General features: G+C 36.1%; 1 protein-coding gene across 9 annotated transcripts in view; it reads right to left on the bottom strand.

Annotated features, from left to right (window-relative positions):
- Positions 1-15,675, bottom strand: part of ABCA1 (ATP-binding cassette A1) — a 380,643-nt gene that overhangs the window by 39,231 nt on the left and 325,737 nt on the right. For all 9 annotated transcript variants that reach the window (XM_089432768.1, XM_089432767.1, XM_089432762.1 and 6 more), the window contains 2 exons: positions 273-409; positions 81-155 (listed from right to left, as the gene is read on the bottom strand). In XM_089432768.1, the coding sequence (XP_089288894.1) occupies positions 81-155; positions 273-409 (212 nt within the window). The remainder of the gene's footprint in view (positions 1-80; positions 156-272; positions 410-15,675) is intronic.

Below are 15,675 nucleotides of genomic sequence, written 5' to 3' on the forward strand. Positions count from 1 at the left end.
ACAGCTGTAATTTTGAAGAAACATCAAATCTATAATGTGTTGCCATTGTAAAATCTAATCCATGTCTGACATAAACTAACCTCAAGTTCAAGATAGTTGCCAAAGCGTGTTTTCAAATGTTGAGGACTTCCAAGACAACAGAGCCGCCCCCCAACCTTTACAAGTCAACAAATGCATCAAATTACCAGTCATTGCATGGTATCAAATAGAGACAAACCTTGGGAAGTGAATATTTGTTCTTAGAAATTTCCAAAGAAATTATGGAGTTGTACCATAATTCCAATGCGTGTACAAAGGGCCTGTGCTTCATTCATGCTATGTGTTGTCAGGATAACTGCTGTTTTCCCTTGCCTAGTTGATATACGTGAGATGACATCCCACATAAATCGCTTTGCAATAGGGTCCATACCTGGTCAGTATCAGATTTCAATCAGTACCTAAGCATGTGTTTTTAAGCTAATAACCCCTAGAATACATCTATAAGATTCTAAAAAGCATCTTGAAAGAAACCTCCTTGGAATGTGCTAAACCGCTGTTCTAAAAGGAAATAGAGCACACATTTTCCCAAGTATATCAAGTAAAACTTACTATACAAAAGGAAGGCAATACAAAATGACTGAACTATGTGGGAAAATATGCGAAGAACAGCAAACAGGAAATACATGAAAACTATATGCAAATAAGCTTTTAATAAAATAAAATTAAAAAATCATAAGTTTGAGAAATTCGATGAAACAAATCCCAAATTGCAACACAGAATGCATCAAAGAAGATGCAGATAATATTTTTTCCCAACATTTCCTGTAACTTTACGTTCAAATTAGGCTGTAAACATTCTTTATGCAACAAGTCCCATGATATATTGTGCTGCAACGTTTCTCTAGTATTAATTAACTTTTCAAGTTTGTTAACTGTAACGTAACTTTTTGTGTCTATTCCCTCGTACAGCATGCAGAATTAAATGGTTGCCCGCTACAGTACACAAATTTTCTCTCACCAATTTTCTCATACTATGAACAGAGACTCCCATATACCTTTTATGATTCCTAGCTTCATAAACAACTCAATTCCCTTGGTAGAAACACAAAACTAAGCCCTTTTTGTGCGGATGATTTGTTTACACTCAAGATAAAGGAAGGTCTTTCGAATATTCTCAAAATTAGGTAGATTATATAAGTGATTCGAGTTAGTACAATGACAGACCATGAAATTGACACAATAATATTGACAATATTGGTATTCATTTATTGATGGGCAATCTATGTTATCCCACAGGTCCCAATGCAGAAAAAGAACGCAAAATAATTAATGAACTCGATGAATTGTGATATTTACTGTCCTTGAAAGAGAAAATATTAAGTTGGGTGGTTCACTTTGAGAAATGTTGCTCTCCGGGTAAAGTTAATAGTTGGCCTGCTCCACACAGGGAGAAAATTTGTCAGTATGGTGCAGTTCAGTGAACCTAGGAGATATTGGACAGACCATCCTAGATGACATATCAACGACTCACTGGTATAGAATCTAGATACCCCTCAGAATCCTTCATTTCAACAAAACAGTAATATTCAGTTTGCACCACTTTATTGTTGTCCATCTTCCTCACATAATAATAGGGCTTTATGCATCTTAATGAGGCAATTTGCTCTAGAAGTGTGGCATCACTGTTAGTAAGTCCATTTAGGGTGCGGTCCAACGAACCTAGGAGATATTGGACCGGCCAACCCAGAGGCCATCCCAATGCCTCACTGCTATTGTTAATTTCGCAGATCAGTGACAAATTCCAACCATGGAACTAGATCCCTCTTTTCGAGACGACCAAAATTGACCTTTGAAGCACTTGATTTGGACAAGGGAAAATGTATTTTTGAAGTGAAGCCCACATGTGCACAAATGGACAGGTCGACCCTAAAAGGAAATTGTACACCCTTGGAAACCTATAAATACAAGTCAAGTGACCCTTGTTTGGACATCAACATCAAGCATCTTCTTCTTCTCTCTTCTTTGGATTGGTTCGCACAGGTCTGAAGCGAGTTCATGGAATTTGGTTCGTACAAGTCTGAAATTGCAAGGTTTTCGTCCAACTCACAAGAGGAAACCCAAGGCTTTTCGTCTTGGGGCTTACAGAAGTTATGAACCATGTTCTGAAAACCTCTCCAACAAGAAAATATCACAACTCCAAGACATCCCAAAATGATCTGTTTCCCCTCCTTTTAAAGACTTGATGGATGGCTCTCCAACTTCTAGAAGTATTTTTTTTTGTTATTTGAGTGCCACTCTAGAAGCTTCTCCATCTTATTTTATTTTAAGTTACTTTATTTTATTTTAGCCACTCTTCCCCTTTTTGGCCTTTTTCTCTCCTATTAAACATCTTTCCCCTTTTTTATCTAATAAAGTGACTAATTAAAACTCACTCTTTAACCATGTGAAATGATTATTCGGCCACCATACTTTTCCCAGCCACTTGAAGTCACATTTCACTATCCCATCATGTAGATCTCTTTGTTTCGGTTCCAACAAGCTAGTACACTAAGGTGTTCCTCCAAGTATTCTGCTCCCAGCTTAAATATGTTGATTAAACCCCATTTTATGGGAATTATCAAAATCCAGCAGAACCAAGAATAAGTTGTGCAGAACTGACCCTGATGATGAAATATAATGAGCGATCCCCGCCGCCCCCATAAAACTCTTCAAAACCCCTCTGGGACCTCTGATGACGTAATCTGGCTCCTATGAACTGGTCATCACACACCCTGAAAATCCACCTTAGTTGTATTATAAAAAACACTGAAAATGGGGACATTACAGAAGATCCCAAACCAAGGGAAAAAACACAACCACCTTTTCTTAGAGAAGTTTGTCCTAGTCAACAAGGAATATAATTTGAATTTTCCAATCAAATCAAATCAAACTGACCAGTAACCAAACTCAGGTCAAACCTATTCAAACTGTCCATGAATAGCCTCAGAAATTTTCAGACTGCCACAGATTTCATCCTTCCATTTTTCTCAGATTTCATTCTGTATTTGCCTCAGATTTCATCCTGTATTTGCCACAGATTTGTCCCTCATTAGCCCCGAATTTCTTCCTCAGAAGAGATCTCTACAATCCGAAATTCCTGCCCAAATGGAGAGGACGAATAGCATATTTATAGTGGTCAAATGAGCCCAAGTGTTGTGACCTAAGTCACATGACACGAGGACACGAGACACGGAGGACACGTAAATACGTGGTATTCAATACGAAACGCAGCGACCTGGAAACAGGACACGGGGGACACGTTTTATATATATTTAATAAAAAAAAAATATATATATATATATATATACCGAAATATAGTTTTTTATCCATATTAAATTGCAGGTTGCAGCTTATCTAATCAAATTAAAATATAATTACTTCTCAAAGTTCATAGTTCAATTCAAACGTCAGATAACTTGATGTGCATTATACAATTCAAACTTTAGAATTGAACCGACTCACAGACGCTGTGACAAATATGGGAGTAACTGTGTGTCATGTACCCAGTCGCCTTCCCTTGAGCAGTGGGCCACCATCTGAAAGGAATTCTTTCATTTCTGCCCATCTGATTTTTGTAACAGGTTTCTTATGTAATCTACAAGAATTTTTTTGATTACAAAGCTGATATTGTTTCCATGGAAACTGAACGGTCATGAATCAGATAATGATTCTCATATATTGCAGAGGATTAATGAACAAAGACTTGTTTCTATTCATCCATTATAACCAGGCTTTACAGAGAAAAATTACAATAGTTAGCAATCTGAAAATAGTGCCATGCATATATAATTCACATATACTGCAAGGCCCCATAAACATAAGCAGCATCAAGTAAGTCCACATTTCATTTATCATATTATGATCTTCGCATTTAAAGAGCCATAATTTATTCATTTTCAAGCACACGTATGAAACAATGAAAATGCCAGGAATAACAGAGCTTAATAGAACAGCAAATAGGAGTACTCAATCAAATCTGTCCATGGCAACTGGCTACATCAGAGCTATTCACCACCCAGCCACCTGCTTTCAACATGGGCACACCCCTGAGCTGGGCTATGAAGCAACAAGGGCTAAGGAACTTTCTACTGGGCTCGATTCTCCCTCAACCCAACCCAAAATGCTCAGGACTCAGCCAAGTCTCTTGCTACAAATATTTCAGGCTTCTCAACCATCCTTGAATCACCGTGCGGAATTCTCTTCTCTGCTATGCACTCTAGTAGAAAATCATCTCAGTCCATCTGCTGATTGCCCTCTGGTGAAACCTGGTATTATAGTCTTCCAAATGTAAAGACACGACTCGAAAACGGAGAATACGCGTATTCAAAAAGTATGACACGACTAGAAAACGTAGAATACGTATTCTATTTTTAGAATACGTTAAAAAACGTATTGGACACGTATTTTGGACGTTTTCGTGTCCAATACGCAAAATACGGGACACGGCACCCTAGGGGACGTGTCCTGTGACTTAGGTTGTGACTGTTGAGTTGAGCCAACATGAGCTTATGGAGGAGCTGACCTTATATTTTTTGAGGAAAAATTCAAATTTTACTTCTTTTAGAACCAACTTGAAATACAATTCATATTTGTCATTTCCTTTTATTTTGGAGGGCTAAGACAATTTATGAAGACTTACCATAGCTACAAAATTTCAACACGTGACTTGATAATGTCAGCGATTCTCAACCTCAAATTGTTTGAACTAGCCTATAGAATGACTCAGCTACCCTTGTGCTTATTCTCCAATCAATTTGTCATTGACTTCATAAATTTGTTGTGAGAGAAACCCCACGAGCCCTACTACATCTTAACCCTTGGTGACTGGTAATTCGACCTCCAAATTAGCTTGAACCCTTATGATTTCCGGCCTCCACTCAATTTATTATTGGATCCTAGGTCTAGTAGTACTAATCGACCCTCTTAGATAATGAAACACTTCGCCTATTCACTTAGGTTCACAATGACCCTCTTAGATAATGAAACACTTAGCTTGTTCACTCAAGTTCACATTGTTCATAAACATTGAGATTTTTTAAACACACACACACACATATATATATATTATTCAATAATGGATGATGGAATTTACAAGGCTAGGGCAGTTCTCCTTTATAGGAGTTCACTGGCCACGAGCCCAGAAGACATGTCCCTTTGGACTGATGCCTCCTCAAAACTAATTGAGTAACCTAGCTTAATTTAAATTATTAACTTAATTATTAATTGATATTTATTTATTAGTATTTTGTCATTTTATTATATACATAGTCATGAAATATTTAATTCATAACATTGCCTCTCCCTTAAAAATGCTTTTTCCTCAAAGCATAGGCAATGTTGGGTGTTGCTGAAGAAAACGTTTTGTCTCCCATGATGAGTCTTCCTCTGGTAGTTTTTTCCATTTGATAAGGTACTCCTTAATAGTCTTGGATCGTAGTACCTTCTCTCTAGAAGAGAGTATGCCTTCAAGTTCTAAGATGATCCTTCCTTCTTCATGAGTGTCAGGTATTTTTACCTTTTTGAGACTTGATACATGGAATGTATTGTGGATTCGACAATTGTCTAGTAGCTTCAATCCAGAGGCCATGCTACTTTTTTTATTATTATTTGGTATGGTCCATAGTATTTCAAAGATAACTTATTTTTCCCTCCTTGTTTTAATGATCATTGTTTATAGGGTTGAAGTCTAACAAAGACCCAATCTCCTGTGTTGGTCAGCTTGTTGCTACATTCTATTACGTGTCTGTTGACCACTACATGTCAACGACCCATAGCAGTACACCCCTTTTTTCCGCAAAAGGGATAGCGCCTGATCGATGTGTCTGTGCTGTTCAGCTATCATTATCAGCCTGATCATCATGTTATAATGTAAAACTATTCTACATGTGTATAATGTAAATAATCTCAACAAATCCGTGTCGTGTATGTAATTGCCTAGGTAAACCTACTTTTCTAGTGATGATCTACATTCTGGGAGGTTTTTTGTCTCACTGATCCATTCTCGAATGGTCGGCAGAGTTTTCCTTCAGCCTTACCCCAAAGCCGGAATGGATTTTGTCACTAGGATCTTAGGCGAGTCCTAGTGTTATAGATCGAGTCTATGTAAAAGTGATTTGGGAATAATCATAACTATTTGGTTAGGTTATTTTATTACAAATTGCTTGGTCTATTGGATTATATTTGTGTCGCAAAAATGGGTAGCCTATGGGGGTCTTTTTCAAATGGGTTTTACCCCTTATGATATAAAGTGTCTCGAGAGTTGAAAAAAATAATTTATCCCCTTATAGGTTAATTAATTAAATTTTCCGGCCAAAAAATTAATTAAAATCATAAGCCAAAAATTTAATTAATTCAAGATCCTAGGTAAATTTAAATTCTCCGAAGGCAAAATTCATTGGTCCTTAAAAATCAAAATTTGAGAGGTCCCGAGCCTAAGGTAAATTGATTATTTTGCTAAATTTTAACCCTTTGGTCCCTAGCGTTAAGTCAAAGTCAAAATTTTGAGAAAATAAATTCAAAAATTAAATTTTTGAATTAATTAAAATGCATTTAATTAAAAAATTCGAATTTCCTCAAGAATTTAAAATTTCGACGAATGAGATTAAAAGAAATTTTGATCCTCATCAATAGTCGAGATTGCTTTGACAAGGATCACTCGAACTAGCCGTTAGAGGATTTATCTTTCAATAGGAAGTCATTTGTCAGTCAATTCATCCGACCTTTGAGTCGTGTGTTAAGCGAAAAGCTCTCGTGTAAATTTTTATTCCGATAATAAAGAAAGACTTTGGGGTTAATTTTCACCGATGTTACTCTTCATGGAAGTATTGTAAGATGTGTAGTTTTTCATGTGTAAATATTTTTTAGCCATTGATAATAGCTTCTGAAGAGTGATTTCAGTACAGGTATCTTGCTTAGTCGTTAGGGTTTATGTGATAATTTAAATTTGAATGTAATAGCAAGTATCTCTTTTTATTTAAATTTTATTATCATTTTCTCGCTCTATTTTGATGGTTGAATTGAGTTTTGCAGGAAAGTCTTGATTTTTATGATCATCGAGCGTTTGGGGAAGTTTTTAGTTGGACTAGCGAACTCTCGATCGTGTTTTATGAAAAGCCCATCTTAAATTGTTCCCAAGCTTATCATAAGATATTTTTTACTGGTGATGCATGAAGGGTTTTGAGCTCAGCACCTCCTTTAAACTTTAAAATTTTAAATTTTTTACATGCGAAATCAATAGATCTGGTCATTGAGAGCCTTAGATTATTAGATCTGGGAGCAGAGTTGGACTCGCACTCGCCAGATCTGATAGATCTGCCATTCCTGTACATAGATCTGTAATTATTCTTAGTTTTCTGACTTGGGTTTTCTGGGTTTTAGTTTTTATCATTGTATATATTGTTTGGGTGTTTTCTTGTTGTCGTGCAACTACAGATCTGAAGAAAAAATCCGTGTAGAGTCCAGATCTAGGCCCTGGAGGGTAAGATCTGGATCTTTGGGGTTTTATTTGCAAAATTTTGAAGGGAATGTTATTCAGCCTTTGCAATCCAGGGGTTTAAATTTAAATATTTTTTTAATCTGGAAATTTTTTTAAGGGTTTCACTAATGAATCTTAAGCAGAATATATGGATGTAATCAGAGATTTCTGGAATGTTCTCTTGGCTTCTTGGGCCACCATTTTGTTTGCTGCCTGCGGTTTTTTGCATTTTTTCTAAACAGAAATTTCAAAATTTGTATTTTAAGGAGAGGCCCACAACTACAGCTCTGCGGTTCCATTTTCCTCACTCTTTAATTCCGTCCAACCTGTAGTTGTTCCCTCCCTATACGCAACCCTTATCTATTCCCTCACTACTTGCTGCGTGTTGCCTGTCTGCAACCCTAACCCATACCCTCATACCCCTCGAAAGCTCCTTGCTGCTTTGTCCATCACGTTGCCCAACCCGTCTTCTTCCTTGCTCCATCCCCTCTCCTCTACACAGTACACACAGCTTCCTCCATCCTCAAACTTTCGTCCCTTTCCTTATCAGCAGCCTCTGCGTGATTTCCCTTCCTCTCATCTTCATCGTTGCCATCGACCTGTGTTTCTTCCAAACACTGCCTCGGCCCTGCAGCTTTCAGATTCCATTGACTTGCCCTCCTCGCATCCCTCCCCTCGCTGCAGCTTGAAACCTTGCTGCCCTCTTCCAAGCTTAAACCTGCAAACAACCCTGCGTCCTTATCATGTCTGCTACCAATGATATCGTCAACCTGCGACAGGCTTGTCCCTTCCTCGCTGCTTCTTTCGTCGTCGAGCAGACTCGACCTCCTCCGTCATCCAGTTCCATCCCCATCGTCAGACCTTGCTTCCTTTCCCTTGCCGCAACACACTCAGGCTAACCTGCACAACGACAAACAAAAACATTCAAAAAAAAATTTATTTATTTCATGTATGTGTTAGTTTAATTAGTTCTTAGTTTAGTTAGTTCTTTTATTTCTTATTTTTATTTCATTTGTATATTCCTTTAGTGTTAGCGTAGTTTTTTAATTTCTTTATTTGAAGTTTGGTTTTGATTCTTTTTTTTTTTAGTTTAGATAATTTCTTTTTATTTTTCTATTCGTTCCACTTTTATGTTATTTGTATATCCATTAGGATCAGGGTTAGAATATTTTTTCATTTTTTATTTGAGATAAATTTTTATTTTATTTTATTTTATTTTTTTCACTTGATTTCATTTCATTTATATTTGTTTTTATTTATGATTTTTTTATTTTGTTTTCCCTTTTATTTTCGATTATGATTTTTTTTTCTCACTAAAAAATCTAAAAATTTCCTAAAAAAAAACTTAAAAAGTCTAAAAATCTTAAAAACATTAAAAAATCCTAAAAAATTTTAAAAATCTAAAAATTAAAAATGAAATAAATTAAAGGGATTTGGGCATTCACATTAAAAAATTTAATGTGGCCTATGGCTCATTAAAATTTTAATTTATTAACCCTTTTGATTTATTTTACTTCTTCAATTTGTCTAAGGAATAATTAAATTGTTTATCTAAAGTTCCTTGGTGTCTCTTCATGGTAAGTAATTTTTCTATGGTCAAAGTGCGATAACTCTTTTAAATCATATTCGCTATAGGAGAAAGTTAAATGTTCTAGCTCTGAATTCCTAACGAAAATCATTTTAAATCTGGAATCTCTTGCATATTAAAGTTTTGGGCATTTTGCAATTAATTGTTCATGATCGTCACTTTGCCACATCTACAAGTTTTCTCTGGATGACTTGTTATTATTTAGTCTATTGTTAATTCAAATTAAAGGCATTGATCTGTAGTCATTTATATCTTGTAATTGTGTCTTATTTTAATTGACCAAGACTTATTCTACATTCGTCAAGTTGTCCATCATTAAAATCTCCTAGAGCCCATGTTCCACAGGTTTCTCATCCATTTACCTTAGGGACTACCCCACTTGACTTGCCTAGGAAAGAGTCTAAACGGAGTGAGTAAGGATTAGAGTGATAGCCCTTACTCTAAGCATTGTTGCGGTGCCTAGACACTTTCTGCAACAACATTTTTTGGCGTTGTTGCCGGAGACCGATTTACTGGGCCTTGGCTCTACGACATTCATCTTTCATCTTTCTATCATTCATTTTAGCCGGCAATGCCAACATTTTTTGGCGCCGTTGCCGGGGATAGAGTTTTTCTGTCCTTGGTTTCCTCGACATCATTTTAATCATCTCATCTTTTCCGCCATTCATTAGCCTGTCAAGCGGCACAACATTTTTAGGCGTCATTTGATCTTTTCATCGCTTCATCTTTCGTCATTTCATTAATCATTTCATCTGCACTTTTAGAACCTAGAGATATCGGTTCGTTTCTTGTTTGGATGGCGACTCCACTTCTATCATCTATTATTTCTCAGACAAGAAGTCGTCCCTTATATCCAGTTGTTTTTGTCTTTTGGATCCTAGAGCTAGATTCATGTTCAAGTGGTGACTCCACTTCTTTCATTGCTTACAAGAATTTCTAATAGAAGCTCGTTTCTTGTGGATCTCTTGATTTTCTTGAGTAGGGACCTCTCTCTAGCATCCATTTGATCCCTCCTTATCCCTTCAAGCAAGTCATCATGGATGATTCATTTACCTCGTGTCATTTTACTGATTTTCTCCATGATACGCCGGAAGAGGCCATTCATAAATTGCCTTTGTTCTCGAGTGGTGATTCAGTCGCAATCGCTATTAGAAAGCATATATGCAGTTTTACTCATACAATAATCAAATATTGTAGTTCTCCCCAATATAAACATGAAGATGTCAAAATGCACCTATTTGACTTTTCTTTAGAGGGTGATGCTTTGAATTGGTTTCATAATTGTCTTGAAGATTCTTTCACTTCTTTACAAGACATCATCAATGCTTTTACAGATCGATATGGTGATCACGGTGGTCTGCCTTGTGCCCCTATACTATGCAACAAAATGAAAGTCATCTTGTAAAGGATCCAACTGTCAATGAAAGATTTCAAGACAATTTTCCGTATCAGAATGTGCCATCCACTTGTACCATTGCAAGACAAATCCATGATAGTGGAAAAGCAAGAACAAGTTATCAGATCAATGTCGACAGTGAAAGAGAGAATGATTTGCATCTTATAGAAGAACTAAATCAGTTGGTTAAAGACATACAATTCAGTCAAACACAGCTAGTAAAAAATATGGAGCTTAATCAAGAAAAAAATATAATTGATTACGTCAAGGATATGAGAACTTTGTACACTCAACTGGAAAAACATGATGAGGAGATGGAAATCATGAAAATTAAACACTTCGATCACGTAGTCACCGTAGTAGAAAAGTGTGCTCAGAATATGGAGGATATGAGGACTGACATGCAGAGTCAGCATGCTAAGGAAATGGAAACCATGAAAGCTAATCATGACAAGGAAATTAATTCTACGCAAAGCAAGTTATTAGACCTAGAGGAAAATATGGCGATCATGGAATTTAATCGTTCAAATCATGTGACTGCCATGGAAACAAGTTATCAAGAAGAAATAAGTTCGATTCAAAACAGAGTGTCAACTATGGATGAAAAAATGACCATCATGAGATTCAATTATAATAATCAGTTAGAAAATCATGAGAAAGAGATAAACTCTATGCAACATTGCTTGATGACCATATAAGCAGATAATGACAAAGTAATAAAAAATATGGACGCTGGTCAGATATGTCTTCAGAATAAGTTATTGACCATGGAGGAAAACCATGCCAAGGAAGCCAGTGCTATGAAGGATGAACACTCTACCTAGATGGATGCCATAACAATACAGGTACAGAAACTTCAACATCAGTCAGAGGATGAAAGAAACAAGGAAACTTCAATAGATCATAAGCCTCCCTATCTGCTGTAGCAAGCTCCATCTTATTATGAGGTCATTTGTTCCATTGAAAAGTGGCTAATTGAAGGTGACTCGGACAAAATGGAAATTAATAAGAATCAAGTTGATGCTTGCATGTTTGATCCACTAGTCATAAAAGATCAAGTTATAACTCATGACACATGACACTGATCCATCATTCTTGACAGAGCAGATGCAGAATGAAGAAAGACATGTCATGCATATCATACATACTTCATCTGAGAGTTTTGAAGCGGAATGTTCCACATCATCAGTGATACAGCCTACCACAAAGAAAAGCCTCAAGAGAAACAGAATGAGAAAGAGGTTTGATGCATCAGATGGTCGCGAGCAGCTTGATTCTCGGATAGGGAAAAGTCCTACAGTATGCAGAATTGGACATGGCACATCTGAGAAACAGCCGACAGATTTGCCTGAAAGCAAGCAAATGCTCAGTATGCACTATATTAAACACAACTGATACCATGGGGCATCTTTGTATTGTATTTCTAAAAATATTAAAAACATTAAACACATCTGATGCCATGGGGCATCTTTGTATTGTATTTCTAAAAATCTTAAAAACATTAAACACATTTGATGCCATCTGATGCCTGCTACTTATGTTATATTGTCTGTTGCATGGATGCAGATTCTGAATTCTCTCATTCCTTTGGTGCAACAACGTGTCCCCAAGTAGAGCCATATGTTGACCACTACGTGTCAACGACCCATAGCAGTACACCCCCTTCTTTCGCAAAAGGGATAGCGTCTGATCGACATGTTTGTGCCATTCAGCTATCATCGTCACCCTGATCATCACGTTATAATGTAAACCCATTCTGCATGTGTATAATGTAAATAATCTCCGCAGATCGGTGTCGTGTATGTAATTGCCTAGGTAAACCCAATTTTCTAGTGATGATTTACATTTCGGGAGGTTTTTTGTCTCACCGATCCATTCTCGAATGGTCGACAGAGTTTTCCTTCAGCATTACCCCAAATCCTGAATGGATTTTGTCACTAGGATCTTAGGCGAGTCCTAGTGTTATAGATCGAGTCTATGTAAAAGTGATTTGGGAATAATCCTAACTATTTGGTTAGGTTATTTTATTAAAAATTGTTTGGACTGATAGATTATATTTGTGTCACAGAAATGGGTAGTCTGTGAGGGTCTTTTTCAAATGGGTTTTACCCCTTATGATGTAAAGTGTCTCGAGGGTTGGAAAAAAATAATTTTTCCCTCATAGGTTAATTAATTAAATTTTCTGGCCAAAAAATTAATTAAAATCATAAGCCAGAAATTTATTAATTCTAGGTTCTAGGTAAATTTAAATTCTCCGAAGGCAAAATTTGTTGGTCCTTAAAAATTAAAATTTGAGAGGTCCTGGGACTAAGGTAAATTGATTATTTTGCTAAAATTTTATGCATATGGTCCCTGGGGTTAAGTCAGAGTCAAAATTTTGAGGAAATTAATTCAAAAAAAAATGAATTAATTAAAATGCATTTGATTGAAAAATTCGAATTCCCTCAAGAATTTAAAATTTCGACGAATGAGATTAAAAGAAATTTTGATCCTCATCAACGGTCGAAACTGCTTTGACGAGGATCACTCGAACTAGCCATTGGAGGATTTATCTTTCAATAGGAAGTCATTTTTCAGTGAATTCATCCGACCTTTGAGTCGTGTGCTAAGCGAAAAGCTCTCGTGTAAATTTTTATTCAAATAATAAAGAAAGACTTTAGGGTTAATTTTTGCCGGTGTTACTCTTCATGGAAGTATTGTAAGATGTGTCGATTTTCATGTGTAAATTTTTTTAGCCATTGATAATAGCTTCTAAAGAGTGATTTGAGTACAGGTATCTTGCTCAGTCACTGGGGTTTAAGTGATAATTTAAATTTGAATCTAATAGTAGGTATCTCTATTTATCTGAATTTTATTATCATTTTTTCGCTCTATTTTGATGGTTGAATTGAGTTTTGCAGGAAAGTCTTGATTTTTTAGATCATCGGCCGTTCGGGGAAGTTTTTAGTTGGACCAGCCAACTCCTGATCCGTGTTTTCTAAAGAGCCCAACTTAATTTGATCCCGAGCTTATCATAAGATATTTTTTACTGGTGACGCATGAAGGGTTTTGAGCTCAGTACCTCCTTTGAATTCTAAAAATTTAAATTTTTTACGTGCAAAATCGATAGATCTGGTTGTTGAGAGCCTTAGATTATCAGATCTGAGAGCGGAGTTGGACTCACGCTCGCCAGATCTAATAGATTTGTCATTCATGTACATATATCTATAATTATTCTCAGTTTTCTAAGTTGGGCTTTCTAGGTTTTAGTTTTTATCATTGTATATATCGTTTGGGTGTTTTCTTGTTGTTGTGCAGCTACAGATCTGAAGAAAAAATCTGTGTAGAGTCCAGATTTAGGCCCTGGAGGGTAAGATCTGCATCTCCGGAATTTTATTTGCAAAATTTTGCAGGGAATGTTATTCAGCGTTTGCGATCCAGGGGTTTAAATTTAATTTTTTTTAATCTGTAAAAAATTTTAACGGTTTCACGAATGAATCTTAAGTAGAATATATCGATGTAATCAGAGATTTTTGGAATGTTCTCTTGGGTTCTTGGGCCACCATTTTGCCTGTTGCCTGGGGTTTTTTGCATTTTTTCTAAACAAAAATTTTGAAATTTGTTTTTTAAGGAGATGCCCACAACTACAGCTTTGTGTTCCAATTTCCTCACTCCTTAATTCCATCCAACCTATAGTTGTTCCCTTTCTGTACGTAGCCCTTATCTGTTCCCTCATTGTTTGTTGTGCGCTACCTGTCCGCAGCCCTAACCCGCACCCTCATACCCCTCGAAAGCTCCTTGTTGCTCCGTCCATCACGCTGCCCAACCCGTCTTCTTCCTCGCTCTATCCCCTCTCCTCTACACGCAGCTTCCTCCATCCTCAGACTTTCGTCCCTCTCCCTATCTGTAGCCTCCGCGTGATTTCCCTTCCTCTCGTCTTCATCACTGCCTTCGACCTGTGTTTCTTCCAAACGCTGCCTCGGCCCTACAGCTTTCGGATTCCATTGACTTGCCCTCCTCACATCCCTCTCCTCGTTGCAACTCGAAACCTTGACGTCGTCTTCCAAGCTCGAACCTACAAACAACCCTGCGTCCTTATCATGTCTGCTGCCAACGATACCGTCAACCTGCAACAGGCTTGTCCCTTCCTCGCTACATCTTCCGCCGTTGAGCAAACTCGACCTCCTCCGCCGTCCAGTTCCATCCTCGCCATCGGACCTTGCTTCCTTTCCCTTGCCACAGCACACTCGGGCTAACCTACACAACAACAAACAAAAACATTCGAAATTTTTTTGTTTATTTCATGTATGCATTAGTTTAGTTAGTTCTTTTATTTTTTATTTTTATTTCATTTGTATATTCCTTTAGGGTTAGCATAGTTTTTTAATTTCTTTATTTGAAGTTTGGTTTTGATTCTTTTTTTTTTAAGTTTAGATAGTTTCTTTTTATTTTACTATTTGTTCCACTTTTATGTTATTTTTATATCCATTAGGATCAGGGTTAGAATATTTTTTCATTTTTTATTTGAGATCGGATTTTGCTTTGGTTTTTTTTTTAATATTTTGACTTGATTTCATTTCATTTATATTTGTTTTTATTTATGATTTTTTGATTTTGTTTTCCCTTTTATTTTTGATTTGATTTTTCAATTTTAATTTTTTTTCTCGTTAAAAATTTATAAATTTTCTTAAAAAAACTTTAAAAATCTTAAAATCTTAAAAACATTAAAACATTAAAAAATCCTAAAAAATTTTAAAAATCTAGAAATTAAAAATGAAAAAAAGGATTTGGGCATTCACATTAAAAATTTAAATGTGGCCTATGGCCCATTAAAATTTTAATTTATTAACCCTTTTGATTTATTTTACTTCTTCAATTTGTGTAAGGAATAATTAAATTATTTATCTAAAGTTCCTTGGTGTCTTTTCATGGTAAGGAATTTTTCTATGGTCAAGGTGCGATAAATGTTTTAAATCATATTGGCTACAGGAGAAAGTTAAATGTTCTAGATCTGAATTCCTAACGAAAATCATTTTAGATCTAGAATCTCTTGCATGTTAAAGTTTTGGGCTTTTGCAATTAATTGTTCATGATCGTCACTTTGCCACATCTATAAGTTTTCTTTGGATGACTTGTTATTATTTAGTCTATGGTTAATTCAAATTAAAGGCATTGGTCTGTAGTCATTTATATCTTGTAATTGTGTCTTATTTTAATCCA

Source organism: Pinus tabuliformis, chromosome 5_1 (genome assembly GCF_031772625.1).
Source record: "Pinus tabuliformis cultivar Carrire ecotype Pingquan chromosome 5_1, CPIR1, whole genome shotgun sequence".
In the NCBI taxonomy this organism is placed as follows: Eukaryota; Viridiplantae; Streptophyta; class Pinopsida; order Pinales; family Pinaceae; genus Pinus; species Pinus tabuliformis.